A 24175-nucleotide genomic window follows, 5' to 3' on the forward strand; every position below is an offset into this window, starting at 1 on the left:
CCACGTGGATAGGTGGGGGTCGTTGTGTGACCTTGAGCCCTGCGGCCCTGAACTGGGAGAGCAGTAGGGGCGGACAGGAGGAGGTAGCCGTGAAAGGTGTCGACACCGGTGAAAGCCAGTGGTTCCCAGGAAAAGGGAAAAAGCGTTCGAGGGGGAACTGCCCAGTACCATTCAAGAAACAGTTGATTACCTGCTGGGCACTGTGGTAAACACAGTGGTGGGGGAGAGGGCCCGCAAATGTGCAAAAAATGGGTCCCACCTACCCTCAAGAGACCCGCAGCGGGGCGCGCGGGGCCAGCAGGTGAGCAGGCCGGCAGCGCCCGGGGCCGCCAGGCCATGAGAGCGGGATGTCCGGGAGGTGGCGGGGTGCCAAGCAGGGAGGGGCAGCTTGCGTGGGCGCGCCGCAGCGCCTGACGTGTGCCGGGGAAGGTCTGCAGAGGTGGTCTTGTGTGAGCTAGGTTTTAAAAGATTCATTCATTCGGCAGTTAGTCGTTGAGCACCTGTTTTGTGCCAAGCAAGCATTTATTCTAGGCACTGTGTTTTTAGCAGAGAGCAAGACAGACCAACCCCTGCCCTGTGGAGGAGCTTTGGTTTTCACGGGCTGAGTCAGGATCCACAGGTGGACGTGGCTTGGGTGGCAGGTGCAGAGAGAGTAGAGTGTGTTTCAGGCAGATAAAATTCACTGTTATTTAAAGAACTCTAAAGGAGCTTAGTCTTGCTAGAACTTAAGGGGTGAGGCAGGGCTTGGAGGTGAGGCTCCAGAGGTACCGGAAGCCGGGTTTTGAAAGTGTGCGTCATCTGGAGGGTTGGACTTTATTCTGTAGCTGTTGGGAAGCCCTTGTTGGGTTTGAAGCTGGGGTGCCGTGCAAGGCGTTAGGACCTGGAGGTGGAGGTGGAGAGAAGCGAAGGGTTAGGAGGAGGCGTGGAGAAGAGTCCAAGGTGCAGCCGGAGTCTGAGGAGAAGCTGAGGCCTGAGCCCAGGCGCTGGGGTAGAGTCTGAGTGCATGAGGTAAAACTTATTCAGTGAATACACGGTTCCGAGTCAGCTGAGTCTCACACCAGCCACGAGTGATTATTATTTTATGAAAGATAAAACAACAAAGCTTCTGCAAGATAATATGGGAGAGCATCTTTACGTCCTTGAGGTTACCAGGTGGTTCTTAAACAGGACAGAAAGGCACTGGCCAGAAGGGAGTGCATGGAAATCAGAGCTGCTCTTCATCAGTCAGCACCACGGAGGGGGCGGCGGGGCCGCAAGCTGTGCGGGCTCTTACCCAGGATATGGGAGGAGCTCCTACAGATCAGCTTAAAAGACTGACAATACAAAATAGGCAAATGAAGCTATCCAGATGGCCAGTAGGCATATGAAAAGGTGCTCAATCTCATTAATTATAGTGAAATGCAAACTACCACCACAGTGAAGCCCCCCCCCCAGTGGCTGAAGTAGAAAGACCTGACAAGTGTTAGTGACGGGGGAGGAGCCGGAATTCCCTCCTTGACGAGTAGAGTGGGAGTTGGCGCCACGACTTTGGAAAACGGTTCGGCGGTGTCTGCTGGAGCCAAACCTGCGCGTGCCCTGTGAGCCGGCAGTCTCCCCCAGGTCTGCACGGGAGGGTGTTCACAGGTGTCCAGGAGACAGTGCCGGGATGCTCGTGGTGGCGTCATTCGTGACTGCTAGAACCGGAAATAACCCAAATGTCCATCACGTACGAGGGAAACGGTGACTGCCGTCTGTTCAGACAGCAGACTGGCGTCTGGCAGTGGGAACGAATGAACCTGGAGTCTCATGAACGTCAAGTTTAGCTGGAGCGGTCAGACGCCGAAGAATACCTGCCTGTTGATTTCGTGTACAGGTGCAAGAGGAAGCACAGGTGTTGTGTCGGGAAGCGTGTGGCAGCCGCGGCCCTCCAGCGGGGCGGCCCCGTCAGGGTTCACGTTAGGATGCTGGGTTTTTCAGTATTTGGGTTATATTAAAAAAGGTAGTTTTAGCAAAAGAGAATGAAAAGAATGCCTTTAATTGTATGCTTGGAAAATGGTAAAGCGGCTCTTGCCGTTACCAGTAACACTGATAGCAGAAGAAGAGAGAGGCTCGGAGAAAACTAAAGGGTGCATGTTAAGGAGTCAGTTTTAAAAAGTCTGTTGTTCACGAAGGAAGTTGTCCAGAGGGACCCGGAGCCCATGGAAAGGCACCCGCGCCCTTCCTGTTAGGGCGTGTGAGCTGTGAGACGCCGCAGGGTTCCGGCCGGGGCTTGGCCCTCGCGCGGGGGCAGGGCTTGCTCTTTGCCAGGTGCAGGCAACGTGGGTGCTGGGGTGGGTGGCCTTCAAAGGGACATGGGCTGCTGCCATCTGTAGACGTGTGGCTCCTGGGTGAGAACCTTGTGGGCCGTTGGCACGCCTCGTGTGTTTGTTGGAGTGCGTGCGCCCACCTCGGCTGCGCGCCCTGCGGAGCTCGCCCAGTTCGATTGCGGGGAGGTGCGTGCTCTGTCCAGGGTCCCCGAGCTGCATCCTACCGACCAGCGCTCTGTGCGTCCTTTTGAGGGTGCTCCACTCTGGGCAAGGGAGTCAGTTGTACCACTTTATGAAAGTTGCTTCTGGTCATGTAATTTTTTTTCTGTACTGATTTTTTTCAAAGGATCTAAGCAGTTTGTCTCATTTTTCAAAGACTGGGTAATTTAGCGTTTGTAGGAACGTGAGGTAGCATCCTCTGTTCTCTCCGGTTGGTGCCACGTCCTTTTGCTTGTGCTCAGGGTGTGTTGCAGGAGTCCTTCTTACATGAGTCAGTTTCATCAGCTTATGCGGCTCTTCCCTTGTCACCTGATGCAGCAGCACCTCTTACTTTCCCACTTTGAATAGGACTAATTAGCGTCTCACCAAAGCTGGGACACCAGTTGTAAGATACCTCATGATATTAGTGCCACCAAGAAGACAGTCTACTCTGCCAAGTGTGAGTGTTAAGATGCCCTTGACTGTGAGGCATTCCTATGTCAAAAACACTGAAATGCAGAAAAAAAGTCCATCTGAGAATCAATCACATACGGTAGATGCTTTTGAATTTCTGATGACATTTTATTGTATCTCTAAGCAACAGGTGCTCTTTTTTACAAACATAATTACACCTAAAAAATTAATAGCAATTTCTAAATATCATCCAATATTTATTTAATGTTTAGATTTCTAGCGTTGAATGTGATCTTCTGAAATGTGATCAAGTGGTCATCTGAGGTCTTAGCTTCCCACCTTCACCTTATATGCTCTTTAAACTGAGAGGTGACCAGTGTTCAAACATAGACTAAGTGATGACAGTCGGCCTTTTTGTAGGCTTCTTTTGTTAATAAGCTTTTAAAGTACATTATTGCAAGTTATATCCCTGCCAAGTCACTCAGTATCATCAGAAATATGACACCAAATAGAGTATTTGGACACAGATCGCTCCTTTCCTCCCGTAGGTGGACTGCTGTACAGGTCCCGTTTCTCTTTGCTGTAGTTTTGCAGAGACTGGGTAGCTGCTTGGAGGGGCAAAGGAGGGCGAGCGGGCGTAGGTGCTTCCCCCAACGCTCTCCTCACGCGCCCGCGCCTGTGCCCCCAGGTCTCCGTGCCACCCGGTGCCCTGGATTGCTGGGTGTTCCTGAGCTGCTTGGAGGTGCTGCAGAGGATAGAAGGGTGTTGCGACCGGGCACAGATAGACTCAAACATCGCCCACACCGTGGGTCTGTGGAGCTACGCCACAGAGAAGGTAACTGCCCCGGTTCAGATGTGAGCCTCGGCCGAGGCTCTTCCTGCGGGGCTGGGGGACGGAGTTAGCTGTTTGGAGAAGTGCTGCTCACTTAGTCCCTGCACAGGCAGCTCTGGCTACTTCAGGGTGCGTCTGGAGCAGCGTGGATGCAGTCGTTCCCTGCCGGTATCACTGTATCTGGCAGACATCAGACACTCGCTGCGCTCGTGCTAAAGGCGGGCTTCTCCAGGAATGGGTGGGGGACAAAGCAGGGTGAGCGTGCAGCCGTGTGCAGAAGTGCAGAAAATGACAGTAGTCCCGAGCGTGCATCAGGAAGGCCTGCCGCGGGAGGGGTTGAGGTGGGGCAGGCGGAGTGGGAGACCTTGCAAGCTTGGGAGAGCGTGGTGAACAGCACAGGCTGGCAATGACCAGTGTCAGAGCCACTCTGAGGATGATTACGTAGAAGGTTTGAGTTTGAAATGATCCCAGTAAGATATATTTTCATATCCAGATGAGAATCATTTGGATAGGAAAGCTAAATTTCTTCTAGTATTTAGATGGTTTTAACTTTATATTTAAATTTGTAAATTCTCTGCTGACTTACGGCAAATTAATTGAAATTTGGGGGTTATCTCAACAGCTAAAGTCCTTGGGCTATCTGTGTGGACTTGTGTCAGAGCAGGGACCTAACTCAGAAGACCTCAACAGGACGGTTGATCTTTTGGCGGGCTTGGGAGCTGAACGGCCTGAAACAGGTACCTTTTGAGATGTCCCCGTACACGTGGTGGAAAGCAACGAGAATGTCGGCTGTAACTGGCACATATAATTTGGGTTCCGCGAAATAATTACTCACCATTTGGGAAATTACACTCATTATTAGCTGACCAGATTAATACATAGGATATTTTACCTTTTAATAGCATAAAGAAATGTCAGAAATAGTTTAAGAAATTGTGGGACTTGCCTGACGGTCTGGTGGTTAGGACTTCGCGCTTCCACTGCTGAGGGCGCGGGTTCCATCTGTGGTCAGGGAACTGAGATCCCACATGCTGCACGGTGTGGCCAAAGAAAAAAAAAAGAAAAAAAGAAATTGTAACGATTCTTAAAAATGTGTCTTGAGTTTCTTATAGGCTTAAATGAGCTGATCATGACTTTTTACAGCCCACATGAAGTTTAAATGCACCAATCTTCCTCTGAATTACAGATGATTATTTTTCTAACGATATGGCCCGACAAATCCTTTTATTGAGTAAATTACCCCTAGGTAGTAAAGCACTTTGAAAGGAACGTTACTAATTCTTTTAGGTACGAACACAGTGATGAGTATGATTTAGCAAAACCGTTGCTGAAGTAGAGCATACCTAATGGCCTGAGAGGCCTCTTGCTGGATTGAATCAGTTTGTCAGGGAAAATGCGTTATGTGTATATTACACTGTTTCCACCTGAGACCACATCAGATCATTTCGGAAGTAATTTAATTCATTGTAGGATTTGTAACATGTACTTAAAAAATTCTAGTCTCTATTAAAGATAAAAGTATTACTTGAAGGATTTAGACTATTTCATGAGTATATTAATTAGACAAGAATGTAAGTGATAACGTAGTTTCAGTCGGCGTGGGCTGTTTGTGATTTCCATAAGCATCAGACAAAGTCCTTTAGCTGCGACATGTGAGGTGGAGTGTAAGCTCACATGACTGGACACGGTGAAGATGAATAAGGGCTCTTACTTCCTTCTGTTTAAGCCAACGCTGCTCAGAGTCCGTACAAGAAGCTCAAAGAAGCGTTATCATCAGTAGAAGCTTTTGAAAAACACTACTTAGTAAGTATTACAAATCCTCCCTGTCTACCCATGGCAGGAAGCCCGCCTCTACTAGACTTTACTACTTTGTGACCTCTTGAGTTGGGAGTGAGCTGGTGTTTGGAACCCCCTTCTTGTTGGCCTTTGAAGTTTCTGCGCTACCCTAGGGAGCTGTGCACGAAACCTGGGAGCGCTGGTCTGTTAGTACCCACGGTGCCATAGTTCGGCATCAGAGCATCTTGAGGTGTTTATTCTTTTGTTCACAATGGTGTTGCTCACTCAGTGGAGCAGAGCTTGTAAGACAGGATAGTGAGTGGTTTCCTGTGCACAGAGGAGCAATTTGAACCTGAACAGAGCTATTGTACTTGATTTTAAAGGACTTAAATTTGGACAGCCTTAGAAAGCAGTGCGGTAGAAGCTCGGTGGACCGCCTGCCTTCCCGAGTCACGGTTAATTCACCAGCATTTGACAGTAGTCTATAATACTGTCTCTGTCATCCAAAATGTGAGAAAGATATTAAAAATGTTACCCACAGGTGGAAAATACTTCGAAAAAAACTATTCTGTGCCTGCTGAGTTCACGTTTCTTTTATTACTATGCTTTATAGTTTATGTACAAGTTAATGACTTTGTATAAATCACTATTACATAAAAACTCAAATAACACAAAAAGAGATACAAAGTAAAAAATTATGTTATATTAATAAGGAAGTCTTTTGCTTCAGCCTTGGGTAAATAAATGTAGGATTTGTCTAACATTAAAGTTAAAGTACAGAATTATTTGGTTCTTTGCTTTTCCGCAGGACTTGTCCCATGCCACCATTGAAATGTATACGAGTATTGGGAGAATTCGATCCGCTAAGTTCGTTGGAAAGGATCTGGCGGAGTTTTACATGTAATTGATTTTGAACTTTTCTTTGAATTTCAGACATCTCACGTGTAGTAAGAGGTTTGTTATGTAGGAGTTAATATGAAGTGTACATAGCTTTGTAGAACAAAAAATGTAAACTGTTAACCAATCATCATTTCTTAAGAGAATTTCTTTGAAAACCAGAGTGAGTTCAGCTTATTACCCTTAATAATTGTTACTGATCTTTGTGTTTCCTTCATTTAATTAATTTAATGAACTTACATGTAAATATTATATACATGTAGATAATATATATACTATTATATGCAATACATAGTATGTGTTCTATAGCATTTTCTCTAGTTGCTGTTAAGTGCCTCCTCAGAGGATTGAAAGCCTCCAGGTCAGTGACGTGAAGCACGTGATGTGTCAGGTCCGTGAGAGAGGGCTGAGCCGTGAGTGCTTGTGAGCTGGGGTGTGCAAACACTGTGAGCATTTCTAGTCTGGCTCCAGCTTTGGAGTGGATTCCAGAGAAAAGACTTAAAACGTGGCATATTTCTCACGTGTTTGATAAAGAACCCCTGCTGCCAGTGTAACTGCTAGTTCAGAGCACTGGGAAGAGATACAGATTATGAGGGAAAAGATGTTTACATTTTCTCAAAAGAAATGTGTGTTTGAAATGGTACCTTGAAATCTATAGTTAGTCATTTCGTTAGATGAAACAAGAAAGAATAATTTACTTTAACTGATTGCAGGGCTCCGAAGGGATTTGTAGATCATCTAAGTGAACTTCCTAGTGTTTCAGGTGTGATTGGAGCAGGGAGTCAATTGCACAGCTGAGTAATGCTGGAGCTGGAGGTCGGCTCTCCTGAGTCTCCAGCTAGTGTATCTCATGACTGAATCAGTAGCCATGTCCTCAGGTGCTGTGAGCTGAGGCTTGGAGCTGCAGTGGGGTGATGCTGGCCTGCTAACTGGAGACTTGGGTCCTGGTTCTGGCCTGACCATGGACTAGCCAGGTGACCCTCGGCCTGGGTCTCCAGGGACTGGATGACAGATGGTCTCCCTTCCAGTGTAAGTGTAAGAATCTTTGGCTGGAGATAGTAACTGAAGAAGTATATAGAAGGTTCTGACCCCTTTAAAAAATGGGGGAGGACTTCCCTGGTGGCGCAGTGGTTAAGAATCCATCTGCCAATGCAGGGGACACGGGTTCGAGCCCTGGTCTGGGAAGATCCCACATGCCGCGGAGCAGCTAAGCCCGTGCGCCACAACTACTGAGCCTGTGCTCTAGAGCCCGCGAGCCACAACTACTGAGCCTGCGCTCTAGAGCCCATGAGCCACAACTACTGAGCCCGCGAGCCACAACTACTGAAGCCCACGCACCTAGAGCCCGTGCTCCACAACAAGAGAAGCCACCACAATGAGAAGCCGTGCACCGCAACGAAGAACAGCCCCCGTTCGCCACAACTAGAGAAAGCCCACGCACAACAACGAAGACTCAATGCAGCCAAAAATAAATAAATTTATTTTTAAAATTAAATAAATAAAATAAAATAAAAAATGGGGGAGGGGACCACAAAAGTCTAGAGAAACCAACACATGTAATTGATAGGTTTAAAATTTATTTGAGAATTTGGGAACTCTCATTGCTTCAGAGGTAAGCCTGGGGTGTTGCCCCAGGATGCTTAGAGAGCGAGTGCTTGTTTGGTGCTGGCCTTTGCCCCGTGAAGTCAGTAACCCCAGCCCTCTGGGAAGGGCCAGGGCATCCATGTTGTCACTGAGGCTTTGACAAGCTCTCATTAATTGGGTTTTAAACTTTGTTATATTCTGAACGTCTTGAGGGTTTACATTTGGGTGATAAGTGTTGATATTTAAATTCCTCATAGTTCTCTGTAAATCTTCGAAACCTGCTCATTGCTTTTGCCTGAGTTTCCGACTTGAGTCAAGCTCCCCTGTCGGCTGGCCTGTGTAGACCACTCTGTGCTGGCCTGTCTTCAGCAGGTAGTGTGGCCCCGAGCCCAGGTTTCGAAGCTTCCTCCATAACTAGTTGTGTGCCTGTAGACAGAGCCTTCCGCTTTCTTCACGCTTGGTGTTCTCATGTCAGCTTGAAATCGTGAATGATGCCCTCACGTTCTTATCCGGAGATTCAACTCTGAAGGCTCTTTGGCTGGTGTAGGATGCTGGGCAAACAGCGTGTGTGGGATTCTCAGCCTGAGCGCATTTCTCTGGTCCTGTTAGGTGTTCCTGATTTCTTGTTCTTTCTCGTATGGGGGGTGGTGAGAGAAGGACTGTCTGCAGGTGGCACGAGTTTCATGGTGTTGGGGTTGTCACGGGTGGAGAGCAGGCCGTGAAAGGTTATGTCTGAGTTTGTTGATTATCACGACCCATAATGAAAGCTTCTGTTTGTTGATTTGCAAGGAGGAAGAAGTCTCCCCAGAAGGCAGAAATCTATCTTCAAGGAGCCTTGAAGAATTACCTGGCTGAGGGCTGGGCACTGCCTATCACACACACAAGGAAGCAACTAGCTGAATGTCAGAAACACCTTGGACAAATTGAAAAGTATCCTTTAAGTTGAATACGTTCATGAAGTAGGAGGATTGCTTTCTCTTTGTACGGCAGCAGTGCTCAACATTGAGGGTTTAATGAGTACCTGATAACTGGGGAAAAAAGCCTGCCTTGACACGCGTACCGTGTTGGATAGAAGCTGGTGCCTGGTCAGCGTATCTGACCTCTGCTTGAGTTCCTAATACCCTAGAGAAAGGGGAACCGCCGTCGGGATGCACCCTCTGGGGACTGGAGGGGCTGTGGGTGCAGCGCCCCAGCGTGCGGTCCTCTGAGGCCCCTTGACTCTGCACTCAGCTACCTTCAGACCAGCAGCCTCCTGGCCAGCGACCGGCACCTGACTGAGAGCGAGCGGGAGCACTTCTGCAGAGAGATTCTCAGCTTCGCCAGCCGGCAGGCAGACAGCCCAGGTAAGGCTTGTTTTCAGACATTACTATGAAAAATTTCAAATGTCACAGAAAAGCAAAAATGATAATACAGCGTGTGTACTCTATACTGACCACCTAGATTCAGCAGTTGTTAACATTTTGCCATGTAGCAAACGTGTGTCTCTATCTTTCTTTTGTCTTTTTGCTGAACTTCAGAGCAGCTCCAGACCCTGGAACAGTGTAGCATCTTCTGAAAACAGAGGTGATCCCCTCACCACCCTGCCCACAGCTGGACAGGGTTCTAAGTCGGGCTACCAAGTTAGCCCCTCTTCAGGTCTCCCCCATTGTCGTGAAAAGTGTTCTTACAAATTATTTTATATGCAAAATAATTGGACTCGACTAGTCCACTCAGGGGTCACACACTGCATTTGATTGTTGTATCTCAGTTCTCCTTTAACTTAGAACAGTCTTTCCATCTCGTTTTCTTCTTCTTTTCCGGACACTGACCTTTTAAATTACAACAGCTTTATTGAGATAGGATTCACAACGTGCAGTATACGACTCTGTGGCTTTTGGTGTCGTCACAGACACGTGCACCCGTCCCACGGTCAGTGTTAGAGCATTTTTATCACCCGAAAGAAACCCCACACTTATTTCCTCCCAACCTCCTACCACCCGCCATCCCCCGCAAGTCCCCGGGAACCACTAATCCACTTTCTGTCTCTGAAGATACGTGTTCTGGATATTTCACATAAATGGAATCATACAGTATGTGTTTTGTTGTGACCGGCTTATTTCACTCAGCACAATGTTTTCAGGATTCAACTATGTTGTAGCGTGTGTCAGCATTTCATTCCTTTTTGTGACTGAATAATATTCCATGGTATGGATGGACCACACTGTGTTCATCCCTTCAGCGGCTGTTTGACAGCAGGGTTGTACGGCACTGACTTTTTAAAGACATCGAGCCACTTGTCTCATAGACTGTCTCACCGTCTGAAGTTTCTTGAGTATTTCCTTATGGGAATGTCCAACAGCAAGGTAGATCTCAAAGCCTTAGGTTCAGGCTAAATGTTTTGGCAAATATACTTTAAGAATTGCCGTGTAGTAAGATTAAATTTATTGTAATATTTAGCTTCTCATGTTCAGTTTATCAAGAAGAGTATTTATTTAAAATAGTCACTGTCTTAGCTCGAGCTGCCATGACAAAATGCCACAGACTGGACGCTTCAGCAGCGGGTGTTTATTTTCTCACAGTTCTGGAGGCTGACATCTGAGCTCAAGATGCCAGCAGGGTGGGTTTCTGATGAGGCCCCTCTTCCTGGCTTGTCCCTTCATGGCAAGGGGTGGGGGTGTGGTGGAAGAGAGGTGGAGAGAGAGAGACTCAGAGAGAGGGAGGGAGCGGGAAGGGAGGTGCGGGGAGAGATGGGGGAGAAATGGAGAGACTCAGAGAGAGGGAGGGGGGAAGGGAGGGGGAAGGGAGGTGGGGGGAGAGACGGAGAGGGCTCTCTGGTGCGTCCTCCTGCAAGGGCATGCATCCCTCATGACCTCATCAAACCCTAACTGTCTCCCAGAGGGCCCACTGGGGGGTAGGGCTTCCACTTAAGAATTTTGGCGGGACCGCATTCAGTCCATAGCGGTTGCTAACTGCTTGAAAGCTAGTGTTTCCAGAGGTTTTGGCTTCGGGTTGCTGTGGTCGTTGCCTGCTGGGGTGCGCGTCACGCACGTCGAGCCATCTGCATGGGTCTCTCAGGGGCAGCGTGGCACTGATTTGTGTTTTAGAGCCTTTAATTTGCCCAGACTGGTCATTGTAGAGCTGTGTGCTGAATCTGCTGTGTGTGGCACGTGCGTGAGACTGTGCAGTTACGCTTTTCCTGCCAACTTTCCGTGGCGTCTTTGTGAAGAAAATATTCCGTGATTGTCCTCCTTGTGATTTTATGGCATCAGTCTCGGCACCGCCTCCCTTACCGGTCAGTCCGGTGGCCTTGTGGATGTTCTGGACACACCAGTGCTTGTGGAAAGGAAATTGGAGGATGCAGTGGGTTCCCCCGTGATGGTGCCTGTGGGGCTGGGGACCCGCTGCCCTCCTGGCTCCTCACTTCACTGGCTGACCTCACAGGGTGGCACACACCTGGGTTTATTTCCAGATGTACAGGGGGATTGGGGCATCTTTACTGGAGAATCTTTATGTGCGTGGGAAGGTGGTGGAATTCCCTGAAACAGCTCTAGGAATTGGACTTTACAAATCTTGTTTTGAAATTGAGGAGTTAGTTGACCTGTATTTCTCTTGGGTTTGCCAAAGCAGGAGTTAGAAACGTTAATTTCTTCAGGTATTATGATTTCCAGGAGTTATCTAGGCATGTGTTTCTCTTCTCTTTTTGACAGAGTAACTCTTTTTGGTGTGTGAAGAAGGCACAAGGTTGGGAGGGTCTGAACCATCTCTTTTGCACGTCATTGCTCCCTGCGGGCCCGATAGTGGCCCAGTCCTGCAGTCTCTGTAGCATCTGGAAGTGTGACTTAGGAAGTAAAACATGGTACTGTGTATTTACAGGTCACAAAATAGTACTCCCTATGCATTCTTTTGCACAACTGAGAGATCTCCATTTTACCCCTTCCAATGCCGTGGTCCATGTGGGCGGTGCCTTGTCCGTGGAGATAACCGTGTGCAGTCAGATGCCCGTGCCTGTCCACGTGGAGCAGATTGCCATCAATGTCCACTTCAGCATCGAGAAGAACAACTACCGGAAGACTGCCGAGTGGCTCACCAAGCACAAGACGGCCAATGGGATTGTCAGCTTCCCGGCAGAGACCGCGCCTTACCCCACGTCCCAGAACAGCCTGCCCGCGCTGGAGCTGTGCGAGATGTTCGAGAGAAGTCCTTCCGACAATTCCTTGCACACAACGGGGATTATTTGCAAAAACGTCCACATGCTCCTAAGGAAGCAGGAGAGCGGCGCGTCCCTGGAAGCGCCCTCGGGTGCCGCTCTGGAGGCTGGGGCCCACGTGCTGAAGTGCAACGCTGTGACCCTGGAGCCAGGGCCCAACACGGTCACGTTCAGGACGCAGGTATGTGTTGGGCTGGGGAGTTGGCTTCAAGGGTGGTCGGGAGCGGGTGGCACTTGCGAGAACCCTCTGAAGAAGCTGAGAAGCCAGTAGACACCTCTGTTCTGTTAACCTGACTTTGATTTTTATCCTTAAAGAAAAACAGAGTGATGTTTTGAAAAAATCTTTTGTACTTATATAATTTTAAGGCAGTTGATAAATTTTGAATGAAGTTCTTGACATAGGTAATTATTTGTGTTCTCACGGGATTTAGTTAGACTTTTTCCCTTTGTATTAGAATACACCCTCATTTGCTAAAATGAGGAAGTTTCAGAGAAGATGGCACTTTCATGTTAAACTCTCTTTTCCTTTCGTGGCTGCATGGATGGATGTCAAAACAGTTGCTTCTGCCCCGCTGCGATACAGATCTTCCTCCAGTGCAGCGGGTTCTGTTCGTTCCACTGACCCAAGAGGCCAGTGGAAAGTACAGTTATCTGCCACGTGTGTTTTTAGTCTGGTCTTAGAGCAGGTCTTAAATTTCATGCTCCCTGTCTCCATTAAATACCTTTTCCAGAAGAGAAAGCCACAGATAAAGCTTATTAAATTGAGAATGCATTATTAAGCGTAAAGTCAAACCTAAGCATCAGTTACTCAGAAAATCCTCCATTGAGAGATGCTGAGGGATCTTTTGAACAGCCCGCGTGTAGACGTGTTAGCACAGAGCAGCAGGATAAAGAGGGTAAGAAAAACGGTCACTTCAGAGATTCTGGCTCAGCCTCCCCTTGAGAAGCTCGTCATTGCAGGAACAGGGACACTGGGACGGCTGTGCGAATGCTCGGTTTTGCCCCCAGGCCAAGGAGCCAGGAACCTACACGCTGCGGCAGCTGTGCGCCTCGGTGGGCCCGGTGTGGTTCGTCCTCCCTCACATGTACCCGCTGGTGCGGTACGAAGTGTACTCGCAGGAGCCGCAGCTGCACGTGGAGCCGCTGGCCGGTGAGTGGGCCGCGGGGCTCTGCGGGGCTCTGCGGGGTTCTGCGGGCTGTGCGGGTTCTGCGCCGCACTTGGCTCCTTTACTCTAAGGCAGCACGTGGAAGGAGGGCTTTCTGCAGCGTCGCGCTTGCGGCCCTCTGTAGCCGTGTCCCTCTGTAAGAGACACTTCGGGGAGCCTCGTGGAGGTTTTGCCGGGGAGCTGGCTGTGGCTCTTTTGTTCATCTGAATATTTGCTTTTCTGTAATTGCTGCTTTCATGTTTACTAAACATTAGCTGAGAAAAATGAGCTAAATCTCAGCTGATGTCTGCTGCAGAGAATTTAATAAGTAAATACAATTTCCTGCTTAGAGTTCCATTTCAGAGGCTGAATGCTAGATTAGTTATGGTCTATGCTCTGATCAAAAGTCTTTTCCTTTGAAAGTGTTGATTAACCTTGACACCCCCCCCACCCCACCCCCCCCCCCCCCGCATGGCATTTCAGAAATTCAGTGCTGCTGTCCTTTTTGTTAAGTCCTACAATTAGGAGGAGTTGGTGTAAACAAATTATTGAAGACCACAGGGCACTTCAGTAAAACACTAATGAGTGAGTGTCTCTGTGGTTTAGGCTAGAAACAATGTGTTTATTTGCTTGCTTCTTCCATTTGGGAAAAAAAAAATCAAGGAAAGCTTTTTTTTTTTCTATTTAATCTCTCTAAACTACCTATTTTTATGCTTTTAAACTTCTCCCCTGGCTACCTGGAAAGGCCCTCAGGTGTGGAACACAGCAGTCTCTCAGTGGTTCTTCCCTCAGAGAACCTTTTGTGAGAAAGGCTGAACCCTGCGGCTGGGAGAGCCTGAGAGGTGCTGGCTCACGCCTCCGCCCTGCCCCGGCCCGCACTCCCTTTCTCACCTCCCGGCTCTCCTCCCTCTCTCCCTCTTGTCTGTTATTCCTTCTCCTTGTGTCTTGTCTCTTGCCTTCTTCCTTCTGCCTTCCCTGGAACCGATTCTTAGAAACCTCAGCCCATTCCCGCCCTCCATTTCCATCCAGGAGAAAGTGTACCGTATCTTCTATCGAGCTGCTCTGAACCAGAGATCTGGAAGAGGCCTAACCTGGAAAGGCCAGAGGAAAATCTGAATAGCAGCAGCACATGCGGTTTCATTAGTTTTTTCTTTAGTGTCATTATCTGAGTTTCTCTCAATAACTGGCTAGCGGGTAAATTTTGAGACCCTCATAGACACGGTTGCCACCACGATCCCTGACTCTCTAAACTGAAGTGGTGATAAGGTCCCTGAGGCTCTCAGATTCTCCTGTGCCTAGCGAGGACCCCCTCAGCGCTGCAGACCGCGTAACTGAGATGAGCAGTCAGGGTGGGCGCTGAGCGACTTTGTGGATATGTACAGTGAGCGGGTCTCTCCAGTAGAAGACACAGCGCTCCTCTGACCCACGGGAGGCCTTCCTCTGGTGCTCTTGGTTGGGAGGGGTGCTCATGGCTGTCTTCTTCCCTTTAGATAGCCTTTTGGCTGGTATTCCTCAGAAGGTCAAGTTCACTGTCACTACTGGCCATTACACAGTAAAACACGGGGACAGCCTTCAGCTCAGCAATGTGGAAGCCATGCTTATCCTGTGTCATGAAGAGAGCAGAGCGGTGATCTATTCCAACATGAGAGGTAAGGCAGCAGTCACCTGGAGCAGGTGGACTCTTGACGTTGTCATGCACCGTGAGGATACGAGGAGCCTGTCGTCCCCGCCATCCTCAGGTGGCATCTGAGGACCGCTTCTCCTTGCAGCTCTTTCATGGCCACGTTCCACCTGTAGGGGGACCGTAGCCCTTCCCCTCGGTGGGGCGTTACATTTGAGGGGAAGAGGCTTAGAGCCGTGCACGTGCCCAGTGGCCAGGTGGTGCTGACCTTGCTGTGGTCTTGTGATGCAGCGTTACTGCCTGGGCTCATGCTCCGTGGTGGTGCCCTGTTGGCCTCCAGCCTCCTTCCACCCTCCTCAGCTTTCCTCAGCAGAAAGAAAAAGCAAACCAGCCTTTTAAGACACTGGTTGGAAGCCCTAAAAAAGTCCCGTCTCCCCCAGTCCCCAGCCACGAGGTACGGAGAGGGAAGGATGCAGCCCTCTTTCTGAGTGGGAGCATGTCCTGTGGGGACACGCACAGTCTCGGGCGGGCTGTGTGAAGAGCGTCTCTTTCCTGTCTTCAGACTGAGCACGGTGGCGGTTCTCTGAGCCGAGCTCAGCCGGACAGCTTTCACGCGGTGCTGCTCCCTCTTCGGGGGTTCTGCCCCTGATTCTCCTGCCTCCCCCCTGTCATCCTTCCCGGTTACACTCCTGCGTGTGTGTACGGGCAGCAGGAGCTGGGCTGGAGCTTCACTCCTGGGCCCTCACCTACGACAGGAGAAGGAGCACGGAAACAGGGGGGCTGTGTTACAGGTGACCTCTTCTGTCTCCCCTAGAAAAGGCTTCTGACGCTCCGCTCCGGGTTCAGTCGTCTGACAAGGTCACGAGCATCAGCCTGCCGGCTGCGCCTGCATACCACGTGATCGAATTTGAACTGGAAGTTCTCTCTTTACCTTCAGCTCCAGCAACTGGAGGGGAGAGCACCATGCTGGGGATGACAGAGCCCCATGGGAAGCATAAGGACACACACAAAGCTGGCCCCTGCATGGCTACCATGGACCACAAAGTAAGGGGGGGCCGGGACGGTGCAGCCCTGGGGGCAGCCTCTGCGTGTCCTGCTTGCTTTGAAAGACAGTGCACACAAGATGACTTCTGTCGGGGTGGCAGGTTTCCAGTCCCTGTACCACAAGCTCGGGTTGGGTTTAACATTTATGGCTGTGAATCACCCCTTCTTAGATAAGGGGTGCATCTTGCAAAGACAAAGACAGACCGGCTCTTAACTTTTCTGTCCCAACTCGAGGAAGGATGGTTTATTGTAAGAGATACAGTTTTTGCTTAGAGGGCTTTGCCTCTGTGGTCCATTTGTCCTGGTGATTAGGCTAGAGGGAGTTCTGTGTCTTGGTGTGCTTTACTTTCTGTTCCCTGAAACACCACATCATACTTAGCAAGGAAGAAGTGCTAAGATTTTATGCTTTGGTGCTGGTACGTATTGACAGTTATTTGAGAGATCCATGACTTTGATCCTAAATCCACAGTCCGTCAGCTCACAGAACCAGTCACTAGCATCATGCTTTTTCTGAGTTTGTCCATGTCTTATAATACAGATATCAGTTCTGAGGGCTTTTGAACAACCCAAGTGTAGAAGTGTGTGTGCTTGTGGTCCCATGGGACTGTATTTTTTGCATACTGTTAAAAGCTGCTCCCTGAGGGTCTGGCTTCCAAACAGCCTGAAGGTAGTTGCTGAGACCCTCCCCTCTGGGACACTGACAGGTCTTGGCACACCCTCAACTCCTGGGAACCACTAGAAATACAACAGGCTGCTTGGACGAGCACAAAGGTTTGAGAGACAACCAAGAGCTGGGGCAGAGTTGAACAACAAGGTTTATCTCCTACACGAGGCCACTCCTTGAAGAATGGAAGAGGTGGTCGTTTCCTCTACTGTACGGAAAGTGACACAGACAAGCAAAATGAAGAAACAGAGGAACATGTTCCCAGATGAAAGCACAAGATGAAACCTCAGGAAATAACCTTAATGAAACAGAGATATGTAATTTCCCTGGTGAAGAGTTCAGAGTAATGTTCATAAAGACGCTCATCGGACTGGGGGGGAAAATGGAGGAAGACCGTGAGAACTTCAACAAAGAGATAGAAACTTATAAGAAAGTACCAAATAGAAGTCTCAGAGCTGAAGAGCACAATAACCGAACTGAAAGATATGTGAGAGGGGTTCAACAGCAGACTAGATGAAGCAAAGGAAGGACCAGTCAACTCAAAGACAAGGCAGGGGGATTTGTCCAATCAGAGGAGAGAAAAGATTGGAAAAAATGGAAGATGGTTTACGGGACAACATCAGACAGACAAACATTCACATCATAGGGGTCCCAGAAGGAGAAGAGAGAGAGCGAAAGGGGCAGAAATTTTATTTGAGGAAATAATGGCTAAAAACTTCCCTACCCTGGGGAAGGAGAGAGACATTCAGATCCAGGAAGCCCAGAGAGTTTCAAACAAGATGAACCCAAAGAGACTTACACAAAGACACATTATAGGTAAAATGTCAAAAGTTAAAGACAAGGAAAGAATCTGTTATGTGCAAGAGAACCCCATAAAACTATCAGCAGATTTTCAGCAGAAACTTTGCAGGCCAGAAGGGAGTGGCACAATATATTAAGCTTGCTGGGGGAGGGGGTGGGGGACAAACAACTTCCAACCAAGAATACTCTGTGTGGCAAAGTTATCCTTCAGAATTGAAGGAAAGATAAAGAGTTTTCCAGACAAGTAAAAACTAAAGTTTATCACCACTAAGCCAGCCCTATAAGAAATGTTAGAGACTTCTTTAAGACGAAAAGAAACTGTGCTAATGAGTAACAGAAATACATGAAAGAATAAATCTCATTGGAAAGGTAACTGTTTGATAAATGTAGTGGATTAATCACTTATAAAGCTGGTATGAAGGTGAAAAAAAGCAGTAAAAATAGCTATGATTACAGTAGTTAGTTAAGGGATACACAAGATAAAAAGATGTAAAATGTGACATCTCAAAAACAAAATGTTAGAGGGGGGAGTTACAATGCTGAGTTTTAGAATGGGATCAAACTTAAGTTGTTATCAACTTAAAATAAGCTGTTATAGATGTAAGTTACTACATATAAGCCTCATGGTAACCACAAAGCAAAACCTATAGTAAATACACAAAAGATAAAGGAATATAAACATACCACTAAAGAAAGTCATCAAACCACAAGGAAGAGAGCAAGAGAAGGAGACAGGAACAGAGAGGAACTTTAAAAACAGCCAGAAAACAATTAAGAAAATGACAATAAGCACACACCTATCAATAATTACTTTACATTTAAATGGCTAAATTCTCCACTCAAAAGACAAAGTGACTGAATGGATAAAAAAATCAAGACCCATCTATAAACTGCCTACAAGAGACTCACTTTAGATGTAAGGACACACAAACCGAAAGTAAAGGAATGGAAAAAGATATTCCATGCAAATGGAAACGAAAAAAAGCTGGAGTAGCTACACTTATATCAGACAAAATAGACTTTAAATCAGAGACTGTGGTAAGAGACAAAGATGGGTGTTATGTAATGATAAAGGGGTCAATCCAATAACAAAATGTAATGTTCATAAGTATTTATACACCCAACATATGGAGCACCTAAAATAAAAAGCAAATATTAACATATCTAAAGGGAGAATAGCAGTGTAATAATAGTATGGGTTTTAATACTCCACTTACATAAATGGATAGAACCTCCAGAGAGAAAATGAATAAGGACACATCGGCCTTAAATATGTTAAACTACATGGATTTAACAGATATTTACAGAATATACTGTCCAAAAACAACAGAATACAGATTCTTCTCAAGTACACATGGAATATTTTTCAAGATAAGATCATATGTTAGGCTGCAAAACAAGTCTTAATAAACTTAAGAGGATTGAAATCATATCAAGCATCTTTTCCAACCACAAAGGTATGAAACTAGAAATTAATTACATGAAGAAAACTGCAAACTGCACAAATATGTGGAGATTAAACAACATGCTGTTGAAGAACCAATGGGTCAAAAAAGAAACCAAAAGAGAAATAAAAAACTACCTTGAAACAAATGAACGTGGAAATGTAACATATCAAAATTTATGGGATGCAGTGAAAGCAGTTCTAAGAGGGAAGTTCATAGCAATAAATGCCTTCCTCAAGAAACAAGAAATGTCTCAAACAAACAACCTAATTTTACATCTCAAGGAACTAGAAAAAGAACAAAGCTCAAAGTTAGTGGAAGGAAGGAAATAACATGATCAGAGGAGAAACAAATGAAATAGAGACTGAAAAGATAATAGAAAAGATTGGGCTTCCCTGGTGGCGCAGTGGTTGAGAGTTTGCCTGCCAATGCAGGGGACACGGGTTCGGGCCCTGGTCTGGGAGGATCCCACATGCCGCAGGGCGGCTGGGCCCGTGAGCCACAACTACTGAGCCTGCGCATCTGGAGCCTGTGCCCTGCAGCAGGAGAGGCCGCGATAGTGAGAGGCCCGCGCACCGCGATGAGGAGTGGCCCCCGCTTGCCGCAACTGGAGAAGGCCCTCGCGTAGAGACGAAGACCCAACACAGCCAAAAATAAATAAATAAATTAAAAAAAAAAGATAATAGAAAAGATCAATGAAACTAAGAGCTGGTTCTTTGAAAAGATAAAATTGACAAACCTTTAGCTAGACTCACCAAGGAAAAAAGAGAGAGGACTCAAAATCAGAAATGAAAGAGATGTTACAAGTGACACCACAGAAATACAAAGTGTCATAAGAGACTAGTACTATGAACAATTACATGCCAATAAATTCCTACCAAGACTGAGTCATGATGAAATAGAAAATCTAAACAGACCGATTACTAGTAAGGACATTGAATCAGTTTTCAAAAACCTCCCAACTAACAAAAGTCCAGGACCAGATGGCTTCACTGGTGATTCTACCAAACATTCAGAGAATTAATACCAGTCCTTCTCAACCTCTTCCAAAAAATAGAAGAGGAAGGAACTCTCCCAAACTTGTTTTACAGGCCTGCATTACCCAGATACCAAAACCAGACAAGGATGCCACAAGAAAAGAAAATTACAGGCCAGTATCTGTGATAAACATAGGTACAAAAATCCTCAACAAAATATTAGCAAACCAAATTCAACAAAACATGAAAAGGATTATACACGATGATCAGGTGGGATTTACTCCAGGATTGCAAGGATGGTTCAACATCCACAAATTAATGTGATACACTACATTAACAGAATGAAGGATTAGAAATCATGTGATCTTGTCAATAGATGCAGACAAAGCATTTGACAAAATTCAACATCCATTTATGATAAAAATTCTCAACAAAGCCAGAATAGAGGGAACACACCTCAACATAATAAAGGCCATATATGGCAAGCCCACAGCCAACATCGTAATCAACGGTGAAAAGCGGAAAGCTTTTCTTCTGAGATCCGGAATAAGACAAGGATGCCCACCACTTTTATTTAACATAGTATTGGAAGTCTTAGGGCAATTTGGCAATAAAAATAAATAAAAGTCATCCAGATTGGAAAGGAAGAAGTAAAACTGTCACTATTTGAAGATGATACGATATTATATAGAGAAAAATCTAAAGACTCCCAACACAAAAAACTGTTAGGACTAGTAAGGAAATTCAGTAGTTACAGGATACAAAACCAATACACAAAAATCTGTTGCATTTCTTTACACTAATAATGAACTGTCAGAAAGAGAAATTAAGAAAACAATCCCATTTTCAATTGCATCAAAAAATAAAATACGTAGGAGTAAATTTAACCCTGAAGGTAAAAGACTTGTTTATTGAAACCCAGAAGACATTAATGAAAGAAATAGAAGAAGACATAAATAAATGGAAAGATAGTCTATGCTCATGGGTTGGAAGAATTAATATTGTAAAATGTCCATACTACCCAAGGCAGCCTGCAGATTCAGTGCAGTCCCTACCAAAATTCCAATGGGATTTTTCACAGAAATAGAAGAAACAATCCTAAAGTTTGTGTGGAACCACAGAAGACCCCAAATAGCCAGAGCAGTCTTTTTTTTTTTTTTTTTTTTTTTTCACTGCGTTGGGTCTTCGTTGCTGCCCGCAGGCTTTCTCTGGTTGCGGTGAGCGGGGGCTACTCTTTGTTGCAGTGAACGGGCTTCTCATTGCGGTGGCTTCTCTTGTTGTGGAGCACGGGCTCAGTAGTTGTGGCACACAGGCCCTAGAGTGCATGGGCTTCAGTAGTTGTGGCGTGCAGGCTCTAGGGCGTGCAGGCTTCAGTAGTTGTGGCGTGTGGGCTCTAGAGCACAGGCTCAGTAGTTGTGGCACACAGACTTAGTTGCTCCACAGTATGTGGGATCTTCCCAGACCACGGGTTGAACCTGTGTCCCCTGCATTGGCAGGCGGATTCTTAACCACTGCACCACCAGGGAAGTCCCCAAAGCAATCTTGACAAAGCAGTACAAACCTGGAGGTATTATGCTCCCTGATTTCAAACTATTAATATATTACAAACCTATAGTAATTAAAACAGTATGGTACTGGCATGAAAACAGACACATAGATCGATGGAACAGAATAGAGAGCCCAGAAATAAATCTACACATGTATGGTCAATTAATTTATGATGAAGGATCCAAGAATGTGTAATGAGGAAAGGACATTCAGTAAAAGGTGTTGGGAAAACTGGAGAGTCACATACAAAGGAATGAAACTGGACTTTACACTGTACACATAAATGAACTAAAAATGGATTAAAGACTTGAAAGTAAGACCTGAAAGCATAAAAATCCTAGAAGAAAACACAGGTATTAAGTTCTTGACGTGGGCCTTGATGTTGATTTTTTCAATCTGACACCAAAAGCAAAAGCAATAAAAGCAAAAATAAACAGATGGGACTCCGTCAAACTAAAAAGCTTCTACACAGCAAAGAAACTATCAACAAAATGAAAAGGCAACCTACTGAATGGAAGAAATATTTCCAAATTGTATGGCTGATAAGTGGCTAATAAACAAAATGTATGAAGAACTCAACTCAATAGCAACAACTCAATAGCAAAAAAACCAAGCAATCCAATTTAAAAATGGGCAGAAGATCTGAACAGACATTTTTCCAAAGAAGATATACAGAAGGCCAACAGGTACATGAAAAGATGCTCAACATCACTTAATCGTCAGGGAAATGTAATCAAAACCACAATAGATAATCATCTCACACCTGTCAGAATGGCTATTATCAAAAAGACAACAAATAATAAGTGTCGGCAGAAAGGGAGCCCTCATGTATTATTGGTGGGGATGTAAAGTGGTGCAGCCACTGTAGAAAACAGTATGGAGGTTCCTCAAAAAATTAAAAGTAGATCTATCATACAATTTAGCAATTCCACTTCTGGGTATTTTTCTGAAGAAAACAAAAACACTAACTCAAAAAGATATCTGCACCCCCGTGTTCACTGCAGCATTATTTATAATAGCCAAGATATGGAAGCAACCTAAGCATCCACCATGGATGAATGAATAAAGATGAGTGTACACACACACACACACACACACACACACACACACACACACACAGAGGAATATTATTCAGCCATAAAGAAGAATAAGTCTTGTCATTTGCAACAACATGGATGGATCTAGAGGGCATTATGCTAAGTGAAATAAGACAAAGACAAATACCATGTGATCTAACTTATATGTGGAATCTAAAAAGTAAAAATAAAGACCAAGCTCATAGATAAGGAGGACGTATTGGTGGCTGCCCGAGGTGTGGAGTAGGCATTGAGAGAAATGGATGAATTGTTTTTTTGTTCTTTTGTTTTTGTGTTTTAGTTTAAATAAATTGAATAATTAAAAAAAAAAGAAGTGAATGTGCAAAAGCAGTAGGATAAAAGGCTAATAAATGCAGTCATTTCAAAGGGATTATGGCATAGAATACCAGACAAGGCAGGATCTCAAAAATAATGTCTTAATTTTCAGTCCTTGGAATTTCTTCCCTCTTTATCTGATACAGAACTCAGGAGGCAGAGATGATACTTACAGCAATAAGCGCACGTTCTGTGCTCAGTGTATTCCTTTGTTCCGTGGGGGGAAATAAAATACAAGTTTGGGAACTGGTTTCTGCCCTTAAGGAAGTTAATAGTTTGGTCCACACGACAGCCCCAGATTGGTTTTCAGTTATGTATTCAGTGTTTTGTGGATTGAGAGTTTGGGTAATTCACTTGATTTGTAATAGTTAATGATTGAATAGTATCATCTGCACATGAGTGACTAAAAGCACTTTGTCATAACCTCCTGCACATTAAAAACACATTTGGCGTTGTGGCCACACGCCCGTGAGAATAGCGGGGTAGGGTCTGCGTTGCGGGCTGCGGCGTCTGCTCGGAGCCATTGATACCGTGCTGATGGCTCATTTTTCTCTCGTTTGTTTGTGTGTATGTTTAACGGGGTTTATCTCTCTGGATAAGAAACGGTAAAGACATCAAACATCTAGGAAATTGGCAGCCACCACAGATCTGGATGGATGGTGGTGGCGGTGCCTGTCCCAGGTGATGAGGGGTCTGAACACCTGTCCCCACCCCGTCTCTCCTCAGGTGTCCATCGATTGCCCGTGGTCCATCTACTCCACTGTCATCGCGCTGACGTTCAGCATGCCCTTCGGGACCACGCACTCCCTGTTGTCATCCGGGACACGGTAAAGGACCCCAGGCCCCTTTCCCAGGCTCCCCTACCTTCAGGCCCTACTGTTCAGAGCTTGGCTTTGGTGACACTGAGCATGTTTTCTCATAGCCATGATGCCACTGTCCACCTGTTAAAATTCGCAGTATTTCCCTGGGTCCCATAGCGCCCAGCCCATACTCAGATTTGGTTTGTAGGATGTGGGATTCAAACACAGTCCCCTCTGTTTCTGAGATCCCTTCTTATCCCTCCTCCCCCTGTTTTCAAGCCATTGGCCCTTTGCCAGACTTGGGTCAGTTACCATTCTGGATTCCCCTGGTCACGTCCTCGTGGGTTTTTGTAAGTAGCTCCCTGTCAGCTGCTGTCTGTCACCTCTAGAGGGGGCTTGCAGTCTCAGCACTCCCGACGCTCGGTCAGATCCCTGTGTTGTGGCTGTTTGGCAGCACCCCTGGCCCCCCGCTTTCTGCCAGGGGCACTCCTCGCCCTCCGCACCCTTAGTGTGAGCCACAGATGTCTCCAGACATTGTCCCCAGTT

At 46.4% G+C, this 24175-nt stretch overlaps 1 protein-coding gene across 4 annotated transcripts in view; it reads left to right on the forward strand.

The window, feature by feature from the left end:
- Positions 1-24175, forward strand: part of TRAPPC10 (trafficking protein particle complex subunit 10) — a 91810-nt gene that overhangs the window by 55709 nt on the left and 11926 nt on the right. For 3 of the 4 annotated variants that reach the window (XM_057545350.1, XM_057545353.1, XM_057545351.1), the window contains 11 exons: positions 3586-3732; positions 4352-4466; positions 5456-5532; positions 6314-6405; positions 8776-8916; positions 9217-9329; positions 11839-12353; positions 13181-13322; positions 14808-14966; positions 15753-15982; positions 23556-23656. In XM_057545350.1, the coding sequence (XP_057401333.1) occupies positions 3586-3732; positions 4352-4466; positions 5456-5532; positions 6314-6405; positions 8776-8916; positions 9217-9329; positions 11839-12353; positions 13181-13322; positions 14808-14966; positions 15753-15982; positions 23556-23656 (1832 nt within the window). The remainder of the gene's footprint in view (positions 1-3585; positions 3733-4351; positions 4467-5455; positions 5533-6313; positions 6406-8775; positions 8917-9216; positions 9330-11838; positions 12354-13180; positions 13323-14807; positions 14967-15752; positions 15983-23555; positions 23657-24175) is intronic. The other variant, XM_057545352.1, reaches the window with a different exon arrangement.

This window comes from Balaenoptera acutorostrata, chromosome 4 (genome assembly GCF_949987535.1).
Source record: "Balaenoptera acutorostrata chromosome 4, mBalAcu1.1, whole genome shotgun sequence".
Classification (NCBI taxonomy): Eukaryota; Metazoa; Chordata; class Mammalia; order Artiodactyla; family Balaenopteridae; genus Balaenoptera; species Balaenoptera acutorostrata.